This window comes from Anas acuta, chromosome 2, assembly GCF_963932015.1.
Source record: "Anas acuta chromosome 2, bAnaAcu1.1, whole genome shotgun sequence".
Taxonomy (NCBI): Eukaryota; Metazoa; Chordata; class Aves; order Anseriformes; family Anatidae; genus Anas; species Anas acuta.
The window spans coordinates 84863873-84878149 of NC_088980.1; the positions used below are offsets into that span (position 1 = coordinate 84863873).

Below are 14277 nucleotides of genomic sequence, written 5' to 3' on the forward strand. Positions count from 1 at the left end.
ACACGTACTTCTGAACATCAATTTTTCTCTGCTGACGGACTGAAGGTATGCTTAACTTTCAAAATGCTATGGGATACCAACCAGAGTCACTGCAAGACGCTGAAAAATTGGAGGGGGTCGGGCAGAGGGCTACCAAATGGATTAGAAGGCAGAAGTTGCTATACAAAGACTGAAAGAACTGAGTTTGTTCAGCCAAGAGAACAGAAAGCTCCAAGGAAATTAATCAGTCTTCCAATACAAAGAAAGTAGTTATAAAGGAGATGCATGCGCTCTCTACAGAAGGATATATGCCATATATACATGACACATATGTTATAATATCTGTTGTTTACCCACCAGCAGATTTTTTATACTACTTTCTGCTTCTTAAATGTGTGCTACTAGTTTCCTACCTGTGGAAAAAACAAAAAATCCTGCCAGAAAGAAAATGCACAATTCATGGCTAACAGCATTACAGATTTTTCTTCTGCTTTCCTGAGATGAACCAGTAGCCCTGAAATCATAATATATATATCTTTGTAAAATCTGAATGTATCTCCCAAATCATGGATTTACTCAACTTAACTCTGAATGATTTTTTTAAGCTTTCAAAACTCAGTCTACTACTATTTCCTCATCTCTGTGCTTTAGTGACTGAGCTCTGTGAAAGAACATTTCAGGCCTCACAAAATTCTTCTCCCCTCCCACCCCCAAAAGAAAAAGATTCAACAGCATGACGCTTTTAAATAACCATACCCCATTTCTGTTTTTTAGAAATTATACACACTTATCCTATACCAACCTGAGGTGCATCATTGACAAACATGTTATTTCCATTTTTAATATAATCAGTATCCCTAACGCAATCCTTTGTTTGTGGTCCAGATTTCAAACACAAAGAACACAAAACAAACATTTTTCTGCTTACACTCCAAAGTATAAACAACAGTAATCTAAAAGAGTCCAGAGGGCACAATGAGCTGTGGTGCAGCACTCCGTCCCTGCCACACATCCGTGAGAACGCGGTGTGCTCAGTACCTTCAGTAACTGCCAAAATATTCAGAACATTTCATACGTTTTGCAAAGAGGGAATAGAAAATTAATAACATTCTGGAAATTAAATATTCTTAACAAATTTACAAACCGCTCAAAGACTTCCACTCTTTCCAAATGAAACTGGAAGTTGCAGAAGAGATAAAAGACATTAATTGTACAACAGAGCCCATAATTTACTTCTTTTGATTCTGGAGACATACCATGTCTAAAAAGTAACATCTCTGAAAGTCCAGTTTCAGTTGTACCGAATTTTAGTGGGCTAGAACAATAGGCAGGAAAATAAATAAATGTTCCCAAGAGCAACACCGTACCAAAACATTTTAGGGAAGAAGCTGCCAACTTATTAATACATTTCTATGCCCTAAACAAAGCCCATAGGTCAACATGAAATAACATCCTCCTTGATTTATTCCACTACAATTATCAGTAACATATTACTGAATTATTAAAATACTATATTGACTGATGACCGTGGTTCTTGTTTAACATACAACACAATTCAGCAGCCTCACCAACAAGCACACAACTAACCCAAATCAGGAGAAGAAAAGTAAAACCACATATCTCACCACATTTTTCTATCGAAAACTACATCTTAGAACATCTATTGTTTTTCAGACTTCAGTTTCAATACTTCAGATAACACGGGTCTGCAGCTATGTCTGGAAATAAAATGCATCTCCCTGAATAACTTACAAAGCACAACTTTTGTAAAATCACTGCAGTTTTGAAGTTATGCTCTGAGACACAGTGTTTTTCGAATAAGGCTGAAGTAACTTGAATGCTTTTCTTGTTCTGCTGATATGTTTATAAAAATGCATTTACTTCTAAGCTTCAGTCCATTTTGATGCAAAAGTTAAAAGAATTCCATTTCCCTAAAATGACACAAAGATAGAAAAGAGCACGTATATGCTTTTCAAAATGAAATCTATTTTTTTCCTTAAAATAGAGATTTCTAGTAATGACAGCTAGGGTCACCACAGTACCACAATAAAAACTGTTGTACTTCACCATTTGAAAGTTCTTCTGCAGAACAGGGAGGAAAAAAAAAACAACTACTATTAGGATTTTTTTAAAAAAATATTTGTCTGAGCCATGTCCTGTAGTACAAGTATCAGAGGTTAGTTACAAGCCAAAACCCAACTGCAAACACCGGTGCATTCTCTAAATGCCATGGTGTCTGCAGCCAGCCTGTCCTCTTCAATCAGTGGGCCCAGCCAGGACAAGGCTGTAAAATTCCTATAAAAGGCTGAGAATTACAAAATTAGGACAAGTCCTACATCAGACTTGTTGGAAAGAGGACAATCTCTTTCCAACAAGAAAGGTAACCCAGCTGACCACAGGGTCAAGCATTCATGGGTCAAGCATTTTCGATGCTCAGTGCATTTTTGAGTAAAAGATAACACTGCTACCTGGAAAATTCCTTTGTCTTAGAAGTTAGTCTTTGATGAGGTGAGGAGAGCAGCAAGGTGTGAGCATATACACACAGAGCATATATACAGAGCTGAGTGGTAATGCACCTACTAGAAAATGGTTGCATCGCATACTTTTTTGATCAATGTTAGTTTTAACACTGGTAAGCATTGTGTGGCTATATATTCTATCACTTCAGGTTGGTTTCAGCAAGACATTACATTACTGACACCCCCGTGATTAGAAAATGACTAATGATGAATTAAGTCTGTGGCAATTCAGAAATGAAGAGAGACATAAATTTATACAGCCAAGCCCCAGTTGAGAAACTTGTGGTCTCATTTACCAGGATATTCAGCGTGCAATTAATCATTAATTCCACAAAGCACCTACCTGCCAAACCAAGTGTTCCTTTACATCAGCTGTACCCGACAGACAGACGCTCAGCACAATCGTATGAGACGCAGAGGTCAAGACGCTGGCAACTATAGCGTCCCTCATGTTGAAGGGCAGCATGGTATACACCACAAAAATAATGAACAAGAAAAATGACACCTGTGCAAGACAGCAAGACAAAAAAAAAGCATGTCAAATTCACTTTTGAATAATATTTAAAAAGTAGCATTTCATTTTGAACATCATCGGCATAAAGTTACTTATCTTTTTTTCTTATAGGAAAGTTACTGTTAGCCACTGCAGAAAATTGATTTAGGAAGAATTAATTTAAGAAAGTATTGGAAAAATTGCATTATATTTAATTTAAGAAGTGCAGTTTCAAGATACCACTTATTGGTTCAAGAACTTTACAGTGCTCCAATTTATTTAACATTTCAAATTTAACTTTAAATTTATGTTTTCAAAGTTTAATTTTATTAACCACCCTGTGTACACTTAGGGTGTAGCTCCCCTGCGACTAGTGGTTTCTGACTGTAAGCTGCCTTACAAAACAATTCATTTGCCAAATCACTCCACTCCAGGGTCTAAGAAATTGCAATACAGAGAAATTTCATTCATCTTGATGCACTAAAAATTTACAATTTAATAAAATGTTAGATTATACAAAAAGCCAAAATTAAGACAAGCATTTTGGTTTAACAAGATTATACTTCATGTGCATATAGACGATGTATGTCAAATTCAATAAAAACACAATGTTTATTTGGACATGAAAAGTAACTTCAGACAATCACAGCCCATAAGCAGAATTTACAGTTAGCTTCCTAGAAAAAGATACTGGTATCCACACTGTAGGGAACAAACTCTCCAAATACACAACCCAAACTGTATCAGGAAAAGGTATTCCTTCATTACACATAGAAAAGATTATGTATTTGATGATATGTATACATTCCAAGGTCCACCACATATGGAGAAAGAATAAGTGGATTTGGGAGACAGATTTTGCATACCGTAGTAGACCGTTTTGGAAATGTGTCAGCCAGACTATCAGCTGACAGCACAAGGAAACAGAAGCATTTGACATCTCTTCAGTTTCAGTTCTCCTTAAAGCTTTAACTGTGATCAGATACTAATGAAACTAACAGCAAAGAAAAAGAGCCTAAAAACCTGGTCTGGGTAAAAAGAGGATTATGTAAGCATGGTGTTTTCGAAGTATCCTGGCCTGGTAAAAATCATCTGGGATACTGAGAGAGCTAACCGATAATCTGAAAATCTGGGAAAGATGCAGAAAGTTCTGGCAGGCTGGAAGAAGGAAGCACAGAATATGCCTTTGAAAGGCTGGTAAAAAGAAAAGCTAAGGAGTTAACAACTGGTCAGTTTAGCTTCAATTCCTGGAGCAGTAACAGACCAAATAATAAAACAATTCATAAGCACATGTACTGAAAGTTACGACAAACATAAGTAACAGCAAATGTGATTTTGCTGAAAACAAATCATGTTAAAAGCAATCTCATTTTCTTCTATGTCACAAAAACAGGCAGCAGCGTAGGGGAACAGGCTGAATGAGTTAGGTGGTAAGAATGGAAGTGAAAGATCCAGTAATATGGACATAACATGACTGGATACCAGAGGGAAAAAAAACCTTACAGGCATATAAGACCTGCTGCCTCAGACATGTTTCCTGTTAAAAAAAAAAAATGGTTTGAAGAAGAATTGAAGAAGAATCCTAGTCCTGGGAGATGGATTTGGATTTCAAATGCCTCCAAGTCCCAGGGACTTTTCATGGAAACAAGGTTGCATTGTTTCCATGTTTAGCTTTCTAATCGACTTGGGGGCAGAAGTCATTTACATATTTGTGAGAACTTCGTGATTAGAAAATAAAAAATTATCCTTCTCTAACTGGATTGTTTCCAAAAAGCAGGGCTTGCATATTTTATGTACTTGAATATGGCTTGGCTGTATTGCCAGACTAAACAATCCATCTGACTTGTGAGGTATACGCTAGGTATAAACTAAAACTCATTAGTGGATTTAAGGTATAATATGATGCTGTTGTTTTTCAATTTCAACATAAAACAGACTGCTAAGCACAGGAAAATATTTTGGTATATTGCAATATTTCTAGTGGTATTCAGCTCGGTACCTAGAATAACACTGTGTCAGCCACACATTTGTAAGACTGCTACCAATAACTACCCTTTCTGTAAGGCACTCCACTACTTTCTATGGTTAAAATAAATGGAGAACTTTAACCTTCCACAAATATGAATAGGGAGACTTTTCAGAGGTTTCAACCCCACTTGACACTACGCATTCAGACCTCAAATTCTCAGTTACTCAACATTAAAAAGGCTTAGCTGGACTGGAACCAGGCTAAAGAACTCTTGACAACAAATTGATCTGTCAATTCTTATTTTTTCATATAGATAAACACCAGATGCTTAATGTGCATCTGAAAGCAGCCAGTGCACAATCTTGAAATTAGGGTATGAAAATGCTGTGGCAGAGCAGAAGAGGTACCTGCCATCTTTGGCTTGCTAAGACACTCTGAAATGCACAAGGGAATTGTTCTTGTTGATAGTTCTTGACTCTTGGTGACCCCTTTTCTCTATTTCCAGTAATGGTCTAATGACCCAAGGACTTGAGAGCTCCATTTATCACAAAGGCTCCCTTTTGATTTCACCATGGCTCAAGAATATTCTCCCTGGGTACCTGGAAATATAATGCTTCTACCCTTCATCTGCAGAGCAGACATAAGTAGTACATAAAGCTTGGGAACACACCACATATTTCTCAAGTCACTGTATTTAAGCTTATTACTATAGGAGGTGATACTCAAAGGCTTCTATGTAGGGTGGTTCTTCAGGTGGAAATAGGCAGGCTTTCTGGACTGAGTCATCATCTGCAGAACGCAGAGAAGCCTTTGACGTTTTTCATGATCTTTTTGCAAGAATTTTCAGAAAAATTGCTGTTATAAACATTAAAACACAGCAATGCCAAGCTCTGAAGGACCTGACTATTCCACTGCAAGAGTTAAAGTAGAGTAGAGTAGAGTAGAGTAGAGTAGAGTAGAGTAGAGTAGAGTAGAGTAGAGTAGAATAGAATAGAATAGAATAGAATAGAATAGAATAGAATAGAATAGAATAGAATAGAACAGAACAGAACAGAACAGGATTCAGTTGGAAGGGACCTTCAAAGATCATGTCCAACTGCCTGACTACTTCACAGCCAACCAAAAGCTAAAGCACAGTTGCCAAAGTGTGTCACTGCATGTGTGCATTTGGTGTGCGTATCCATCAGTAAAAATTAATAAGTATTAATTTACAGTGCACTGTTTTTGACGCTGTTAAAAGTAGGCTGTTCCAACAAAGCGTGCCATAACCACAAAGCCTGTCGCTGTTCTGAAACTGTGTTGGAAGCAATCGTTGATGTGAGTCATCACTACCACTGCCTAGTCGAAACATGCCTTTTGTCCTGATCTGAACTTGGACTGCTTTAGGAATTGGATTCTCAGACTTTTCTGAAGAGCTTGTCATTTTCCACACCTTGGAGATGAGTATCCTTGAGTGAACCTCGGGCACTGATGCTACGCATCAAGGCACATAGTATTCCCTTTTGGTTAACACTGGTGTAACAGCTTACAGAGAAGCAGGTGGGTATCCTGCTTTGACTGAGGGATATCCAGGGCTTTTGCCTATCGTTCTCGAGTGTCGGATTTTATCCAGATTTTATCTGAATCATACTGGTGACTGTGACCTGCGAGAACTGGTATGTAGTAGATAATACTTGGTGGTTCATAGACATGACTGTTGGAAAAGTCACTGGTTTGGACTGGGATAGCACATACTGCAGAGGATTGGAGCCTGTGGAACCAGACCATTCTCAGAAACCTTTTCTCCCTGCTGTTGTCAGTTTCTTTTCTGAGTGGCGTAGCCTTAGCTCTGAGGGGTGTCTGGAGCAGAAAGTTTAACATTTTTCACACTTTAAACTGTCCTTCCTTGCAAATATGATGCCTCAGGGGATGTTGCCTTTCTACTGAGAACTGTATAACAAAGATATTAATCATTCATTTTATACAAATTATGTTCCAACAATGACTCACAATTTCCCCAGCTAGTCATCCCTTATAAGACTGTGTTAAAGAGTTAATCATAACTGGCTTGGCGTATGCAAAAATCACTCAATGTTATTCTGACCAGAATTTCCCCTTGGGGAGTATGACATCTTGACACTGAAGCAGACATGTAAATCCAAATGTGTTGTTTCAGTATGAACCTAGAGGAAAGCACTGCTCTGGACACACAGCAGTAGTGACACAATAGTTCATGAAATATCTGTAGTTCTTCAGGACAGCTTCTGACACACAAGTATAATGACAGCAAAACACTCAGGAAAATAGAGGTCGCTTTTGAATGTAAATACAAGATCCTGTTCCCATAATTAAACAGACTACAAACATTCACATTAAGTGGGCCAACCCATTATACGATTGCTTTCAGAGGTTTTTCAATATCATCTTCCTCCTTAATTGTTTAAAGGGAGTATTAATAGGTAATTAAAGATTTTTTTCCCTTGGAAAGAAAGACACTTGAATTATGGCTACTGATTTCAAAGGTTGTCTATATACATCATAGCACAAAATAAACTACACTAGTTTTTTTCTGAAAACATAACTGAGTTTCATGGTATAATTGGCAGGACCTACTAATCTTACAAAATTTTTACAAATGCTATATTCATGATTTAATACAATGCATGTATTAAAGTGTCAGAAAGGTATTTATACAAGCTATAAACTGTATGTTAAAACTGTAGCCAGAGTAACTGATGCAAATACATAAAGGTCTTTGCCACTCTACGTGTTCTGAATTCCAGAAGTCAATCTGCTGACTCAGACTTTTAGAAGCCAGGCAATGTGCAAAGAACTAAATTAGCTCCTCAATGAAACAAAAATTTCATTGAGTGCTAAAATCACCTTCCGTTCTGAAACACCTTTGACCTTCCGTTCTGAAACACCTTTGAAAAGTCTTAAATTATGAAAGTATAGGATGAGGAAAAGGTGGTCCTGTTGTTCACCAAATCCTGCAATATTGGGACAAAAGGGCATTCAACAAAACTAGTAGAAGATTGATTTAAAACAGATGAAAAGAAAGTACATCTTTATGTAGCAGATTGTGAACTTTTTGAACTCACCACCGCAGGAGGTCATCGTGCACCCGCAGGTTAAAAAAAGAGATTAAACAAATTCCTGGACGACTTGTCCATGAACCAGTAATAAAAAGAGCAGGCAGGGATGTACCCTCTGACATTTCTAGAACCACTTGGGATGCTGGGGAAGTACAAAGGGAACAGACCACAGGAAGTGATCCAGCTTTGTGCTGTCTTTTAATAGCAGCTCCTCTTGCCATTCTTACAGACAGAATATGGTGGTAGATGGACCATGACTCTGACCCTGCAGGAAGTTTCCTATGTCCTTATGCTTAGACTTTAATGCACTTTATTTAAGAGAGAGAGAGAGAATAAAAGAAGCACTTATGACACAGTACCTTCCCTGGCTTTAAAATAAAGCAGGGTAATTCAGAATGAGAACTGAAAGTCCAACTAGACTATGAACGGAAAGCATTGTAGAATGATTTACTAGTTAGAAGGGAGTTGTGAGAGGAAAGTTCAATTTTCAGCAACGCCAGGATATAATACACAAGAAGCTAAGTTTTAGTCTATATAAAAACAATGTTTTTTGAGTATCGGGTACATCATAAATCTCAAGAATAAAAAAACAAGAAGAAAAGATTTTTCTGTGATTTACTTAACAAAATTATGTCCACAATAAACTCTTACTACAGTCACTTTTACTAAACATGAATTTTTATTTCCTAATGATTATCGTAGTAGGTAGTAAACAACCCTGTAAATCATCCCTTGTTCTTGATCACAGGGAGCTTTCAAACTAATAATCCCTTTCTTTTGTGTGGAAGTCTGGGCTTAAACAGCATCAGGAAACAAATATTCATTACAGCCTCTGCCAAAAAATTAACTACAACCATTAGTAAAATAGGGTAGAATAAAAACAAGTTTACTGCAGGAAAGCGGATACTTTAAATTAAAATGACTGTGCAATAAGGGTCCTATAAATGTGCTGCTAAAGTCACAGATTAATATGACAAGATGAAAGATTCCAGAAAAGGAAAGAAACTTCACATTTGAAATAATCAAAAGATAATCTGATTGCCTACGGTCTGCTGTTTGATTGCTTTCCATGCCTCAGAATCTTTTATTTCATTGAATGGGATCAGGAAAAGGGACACAGGATCTGGAAGGAGTGACCCAAGGACAATTAGCAGTGACCCAATGATCCATACCAATTTTTGGTCCTTCTTGGTACAGAAAGAAGGGACTGAGCTACCATTACCTCCACCAGCCTTGAGATTATCCCTGAGCACACAACCAGGAAAGGAAGACTTTGGTTCACTCTGTAACTCACTTTTATCATTCTCTTCCTCATTTTATTTCTCCTCTTTCTGCTGCATCTCACTGGCCTTGTTTCAAGCATAGCAGAGTCTAATTAGTCAAGAAGACAGATTTACCCTGTTACAACACTGACAGGTTCCTGCAAGGAGAAAGGCAACTTCACAAAACACTATGTAGTCCAACAACAGCATGTGTTTGCAGTGATTTGAGTCTCTACCTGGACCAAAAGCAATAAACTATGCCTTTGTTTTTTCAGTGATGAGACTAGTGAAAAGCACCAGAGAGAGAGAATACATCCTTCCTCTTTGCTTTGCTTCCCTTTTTTGTTTTGCCTATACATATTAAGAACAGAAACCTACAGCAGCATGGATTTGTGATTATCACAACTAACATTTTCTGTAAAGGACAGTTGATAAAGTCTTCAATGTTACCTAAATAATTTTTCATAAAATGTCTTTTTTTTTTTTCTTACAACCATTAGGAAAGAGATTTAAAGATGTAGTTAAAACCAAAATCCTGTCTTCCCATACCACAGAAAAATTAAAAACAGGCTTCTTTAACTCTGGCTAAACCCGTGCAACATCCCCATCAGAAGAATCACAGAACAATAGGTGGGTTTGTGTTGGAAGGGACCTTGAAGATCACCCAGTTCCAACCCCCTGCCATGAAATGCTACAGAACAGCACAGAATGCTAAAGTAATCTATAATTAATGCATTTTTAAAGTGGAAAATCAGAAGAGATCCAAATGATTGCATAGTATATGCAAACAGACTGAAGTCCAAAGCAATAAAAAATAATTTCACTCGGACTATTTGGGTGCTAATTTTATAACGCTTAGGTACCTGTACCTCAAACTTAAAAGGAGTCTAATGAGAACATAAATGAGGTAGGGAAGTGAAAGGTCCTATGAAATAAATCTTCTCAATCAGGATTCCATTACTGCAATAAACCACAGAGGTCCATCAGGATAAGAAACATTTATATGTCTCCAAAACTGAAGCCTATTTTCTTAAGCATTCTCAATTGTCCATTTTGGAGACAATCTCCTGGATTAGACTGCCTTTTGGTCTTTCTGTTTTCCTAAAGAATGTGTACAGAGGTTGCCTGCTTACAATACCAGCACCAAAAATACCTGCTAGTTCCATAATAAATTAAGTGGCAATAGTATTTTATTCTCTGCATAACCATGTAGTTCCTTGCTCTATACAAGTTCATACTGAAACTAGAGTTTTAAATTATTGTGCCTCTGCCCATCAGTTAATTGCAACGCTCCCTCTGTTCCCATTCCAGTCCTGTTCTTCTGACAAAAACATTTAATTCTTGTTCCCATTAATGAAATTGCTAGTTCTGATTCTAGATTTGGTTAACTCTAACACAACCTATGTGGTGCCCAAAAACTGGTAGAAAACCATTTAGCAAAAAATAGAGTAATATCTGAAGGCTGGACACTGTAAGACAAAATCAAAGTGAGAAACTATAGGTACACATTAAAAACAAAGGAAAATAGCCATTGGAGCAGCATAAACAGTGCCACAGTAGAATTCCCATCATTGGGAATTCAAAAATCTTTCTAAAATGCTCCAAAGCTTCTATTGCAGCTATTAGATTTGCACTAGAAATTACCGGAAACAAGTCTAAGTTGCTCTAAGGGTCAAACAAAATTACCAGGTATAGTGCCTGAATAAAAACTAGAAATAAATGTATGAATTCGAAATACAGTATCAAAGAAACCAGGAAGGTTGAGAAAATCAAATAAAATTAATAATAAAAAGAAACTATAAGCATTTCTATTAAATAGCATTTCTGAAGTAAAAATTAGCATATATTCTGTGGGGAGAAGAGAGAGATATAGAATCTGGGAGTGTTTCTCAGTACAGGTACTCTAGCAGAACAGCGCTTACAAGAGCACTTGAGCTATCACTTCATCTGTGAGCTCAGCACCACATCAGGAAGTGGCTTTAAGAGGGAGCCTTCATCCTACAGCTGAGTAAGAGCTGGGCAGAGCTGTCATCCCAGGCGCCTGTTAAAATTTATACTTGCCACAGCCAGAACAACAGGATGAACTTGCTCACTTGAGATCATTCCCCAGCCTTCCTTACAGTCATGTTTTCCCAAATGAATACATATTAGGATTTTGACCCCTTCTGCAGAAAGAGCTAGGGATCTCTGTGGATGCACTCACTGATGTGGGCGATGCTGCTGGTTCTGGAGGGACCACCCTACTTCTCCCAGCTCTCCACCGATGTAACAGCAGGCCTGCAACACTCTCGAGACCTCATGCCAGAACCCTCTATACAAAATGTGCCTTTATATCAAAGATCAAAGATTCCAGATGGTTAGATAGCATTCTTCTTGTGCAAGAACTACCTAATAACACATTTGAGATACCGCAGAATCACAGAATCAGAGGTTGGAGGGGACCTCTGGAGGTCATCAAGTCCAATTCCCCTTCTCAAGCAGGGCCACCTAGAGCAAGTTGTCCAGGACTGCATCCAGTATCTCCAAGGAGGAAGACTCCACAACCTCTCTGGACAACCTGTGCCAGTGATTGTCATCACTCCTCCAGTAAAAAAGTGTTTTCCAGCATTCAGATGGAATTGTGTGTTTTAATTTGTGGCCGTTACATCTTGCCCTGGCACCAGGCACTACTGAGGACAGTCTGGCTCCCTTTTCATCACCATCAGGTATTTAGACACACTGATAACATCTCCCCTGCATTTTCTCTTCCCAAAGCTGAGCAGTCCCAGCTCTCTCACCCTCTGCTAATACAAAAGATACTCCAGATGCTGAACTGTTTTTGTGGCTCTTCACAGGACTCACTCCAAGTAAGTTCATATTTGTCTTGTACCAGGACAGGACACAACCCTAGAGATTTGGCCTAACCAGTGCTGAATAGTGGGGAATGATCACCTCCCTCAAACTGCTGGCAATGTTCTTCCTAATGTAGCCCAGGACGTGACCATGGTCATGCCCAGCGATGTATAATTCAACCTGCTAAGGAGGTCTGCACCCTGACAAATACGTGCCATTACCATACTGCCCCCCAGGAAATTTCACCGCCATCAAAGCAGTCCTTGACAGCACACTGAGCAGCTCTGAAAGTCCCCTGTGCTTGTGCTAGCAGCAAACCCAAAAAAGACCAATGCTTGAACATGAAGAAGTAAAAACAGGGTCGTGGTGAGCAGCAAAATGTGCAGCAGCTCAGCGAGCTTCTGCAGCACCGCATGCTGAGGTGCATGAGATGTTTCAGAGAGTGAAACGTGCCCCTAACCTCCCAGGGAAAAAGGGCACGTCTCCTCCTGACCTTATCTACTATCAGGCAGGAGCACGCAGATGAGAACAAAGAGCACTCGCTCCCTCTAGAGAGCAGGAGTTCTTTCCTTGAGCCCCACAAGGAACCACTGGGTGGTCAGCAAAGGGCAGCACCCCCACTGGGCTGACATTGTCTGCAGTGGCTGTCTTAATGGGGGGAAAGAACCAGAAGAGTGGAAAAGGGGCACGCTTGGAGTACATCTGTTAGAAAAAAAAAATAGTACGGAACCTGAACAAATGAAGTTTGGATTTCCTTTGTGCAAATCAGCAGTGCACAGATCAATAGCATTTGTTAACAGCTCAAGACAGAAACTGCTGCAAAGGAAAGACATGGCAAATGGAAATGGCTGAGCAGTATGACCCCACTTACATAAACCTGATAACTAGCTGGTTTTTTTTGCAGACTATGCTTTTTCCCTAAGCATATATTTTTGGGGCAAACCACTGAAGAAACACAAGGAAGTGCCAAGCAAAAGAACTGCTCAATGACTGCCATGAAATACTGTGACTGTGTACAGAATCGCAATAGCATAATGTGAAAAGAAAGGAAGGAAACAGATTTCTTCTTTAGGAGAGCTGCCAAAATAGGACATAACACCTCCTCGGAAAATTTTGTTAATCGTAGAAACAAAAGACCTAGAAATGTGTGATGTCAGAACAACTACCAAGGCAAACACTTCCAGAGCCTCCACAGCACTATTTTTCCTTTGCTCTTATTCAGTTGCTCTCATGCTGTTACGCCTCCAGCCCTGCACATCCAGGGTTGCTCTGGTGGGTTCTCATGGGAAAAGATTGCCACTAGCATACCACCTCTTTTTTCCCCTCTTTTCCTTCTCTTCAACTGTGGTTTTTGGTGGACATTAGGAACCCAATAATACGTATGCAGAGAGCTTAACAGCCAAGCACCATGCAGCACCTACCCTTGATATAAGCATGGTCCAGTCACTACTAACAGCATCCTATGGAAGAATAACCAGGCAGGAGGTTGAGCAGGTCCCAAAGAAAACCATATGGTCACTATGGGAGAATTATTAAAGGGAGAACCACTGGCTGCACTAGAGAGGACACATAGAGAAGGATGCTTCTCCTGATGCTTCTCCTCCCAGCTGGACGCTGGGGAGAGTTTCTCCTTTCCCTTTTTTCTTCCTCTTCTATTTTATTTCTGTTTCTCCCTGAAAGTAACTTTCACTGCTACAGCCAGCGCACATCATCAGATCCTGCCCATAAGTCTTCATGCATATGAACTTGCTGCAACATCCTGTATGCAACTCTGTCTTTCCCCACAACTTCTGAAAACCACCAAGTGATTTCCATCTGGAGAGATTGGTCAGGTTTCCAAAGCCGTAAGACTACAATTTTTACATGAACCCTGGGAAGCAATCATAGAATCATAGAATCATAGAATCATAGAATATCCTGAGTTGGAAGGGACCCTTAAGGATCATCAAGTCCAACTCTTGACACCGCACAGGTCTACCCAAAAGTTCAGACCATGTAACTAAGTGCACAGTCCAATCTCTTCTTAAATGGTTGATAGCAACCTGGATGCTCTTTCCCGATGAAGAAAACTACTGCCTTTGTGAAAGCGGCAATCCGGGCTTCCTTTCCCCCTTTAGCCCAGACAAGCAGGGCAGGGCAAAAGGCAGAG

The 14277-nt window shown here is 39.1% G+C and overlaps 1 protein-coding gene across 1 annotated transcript in view; it reads right to left on the bottom strand.

Annotated features, from left to right (window-relative positions):
* Nucleotides 1-14277, bottom strand: part of ADCY2 (adenylate cyclase 2) — a 208737-nt gene that overhangs the window by 135342 nt on the left and 59118 nt on the right. Inside the window, exon 3 of the mRNA XM_068671030.1 lies at nucleotides 2842-3003. Coding sequence (XP_068527131.1) covers nucleotides 2842-3003 — 162 coding nt within the window. The remainder of the gene's footprint in view (nucleotides 1-2841; nucleotides 3004-14277) is intronic.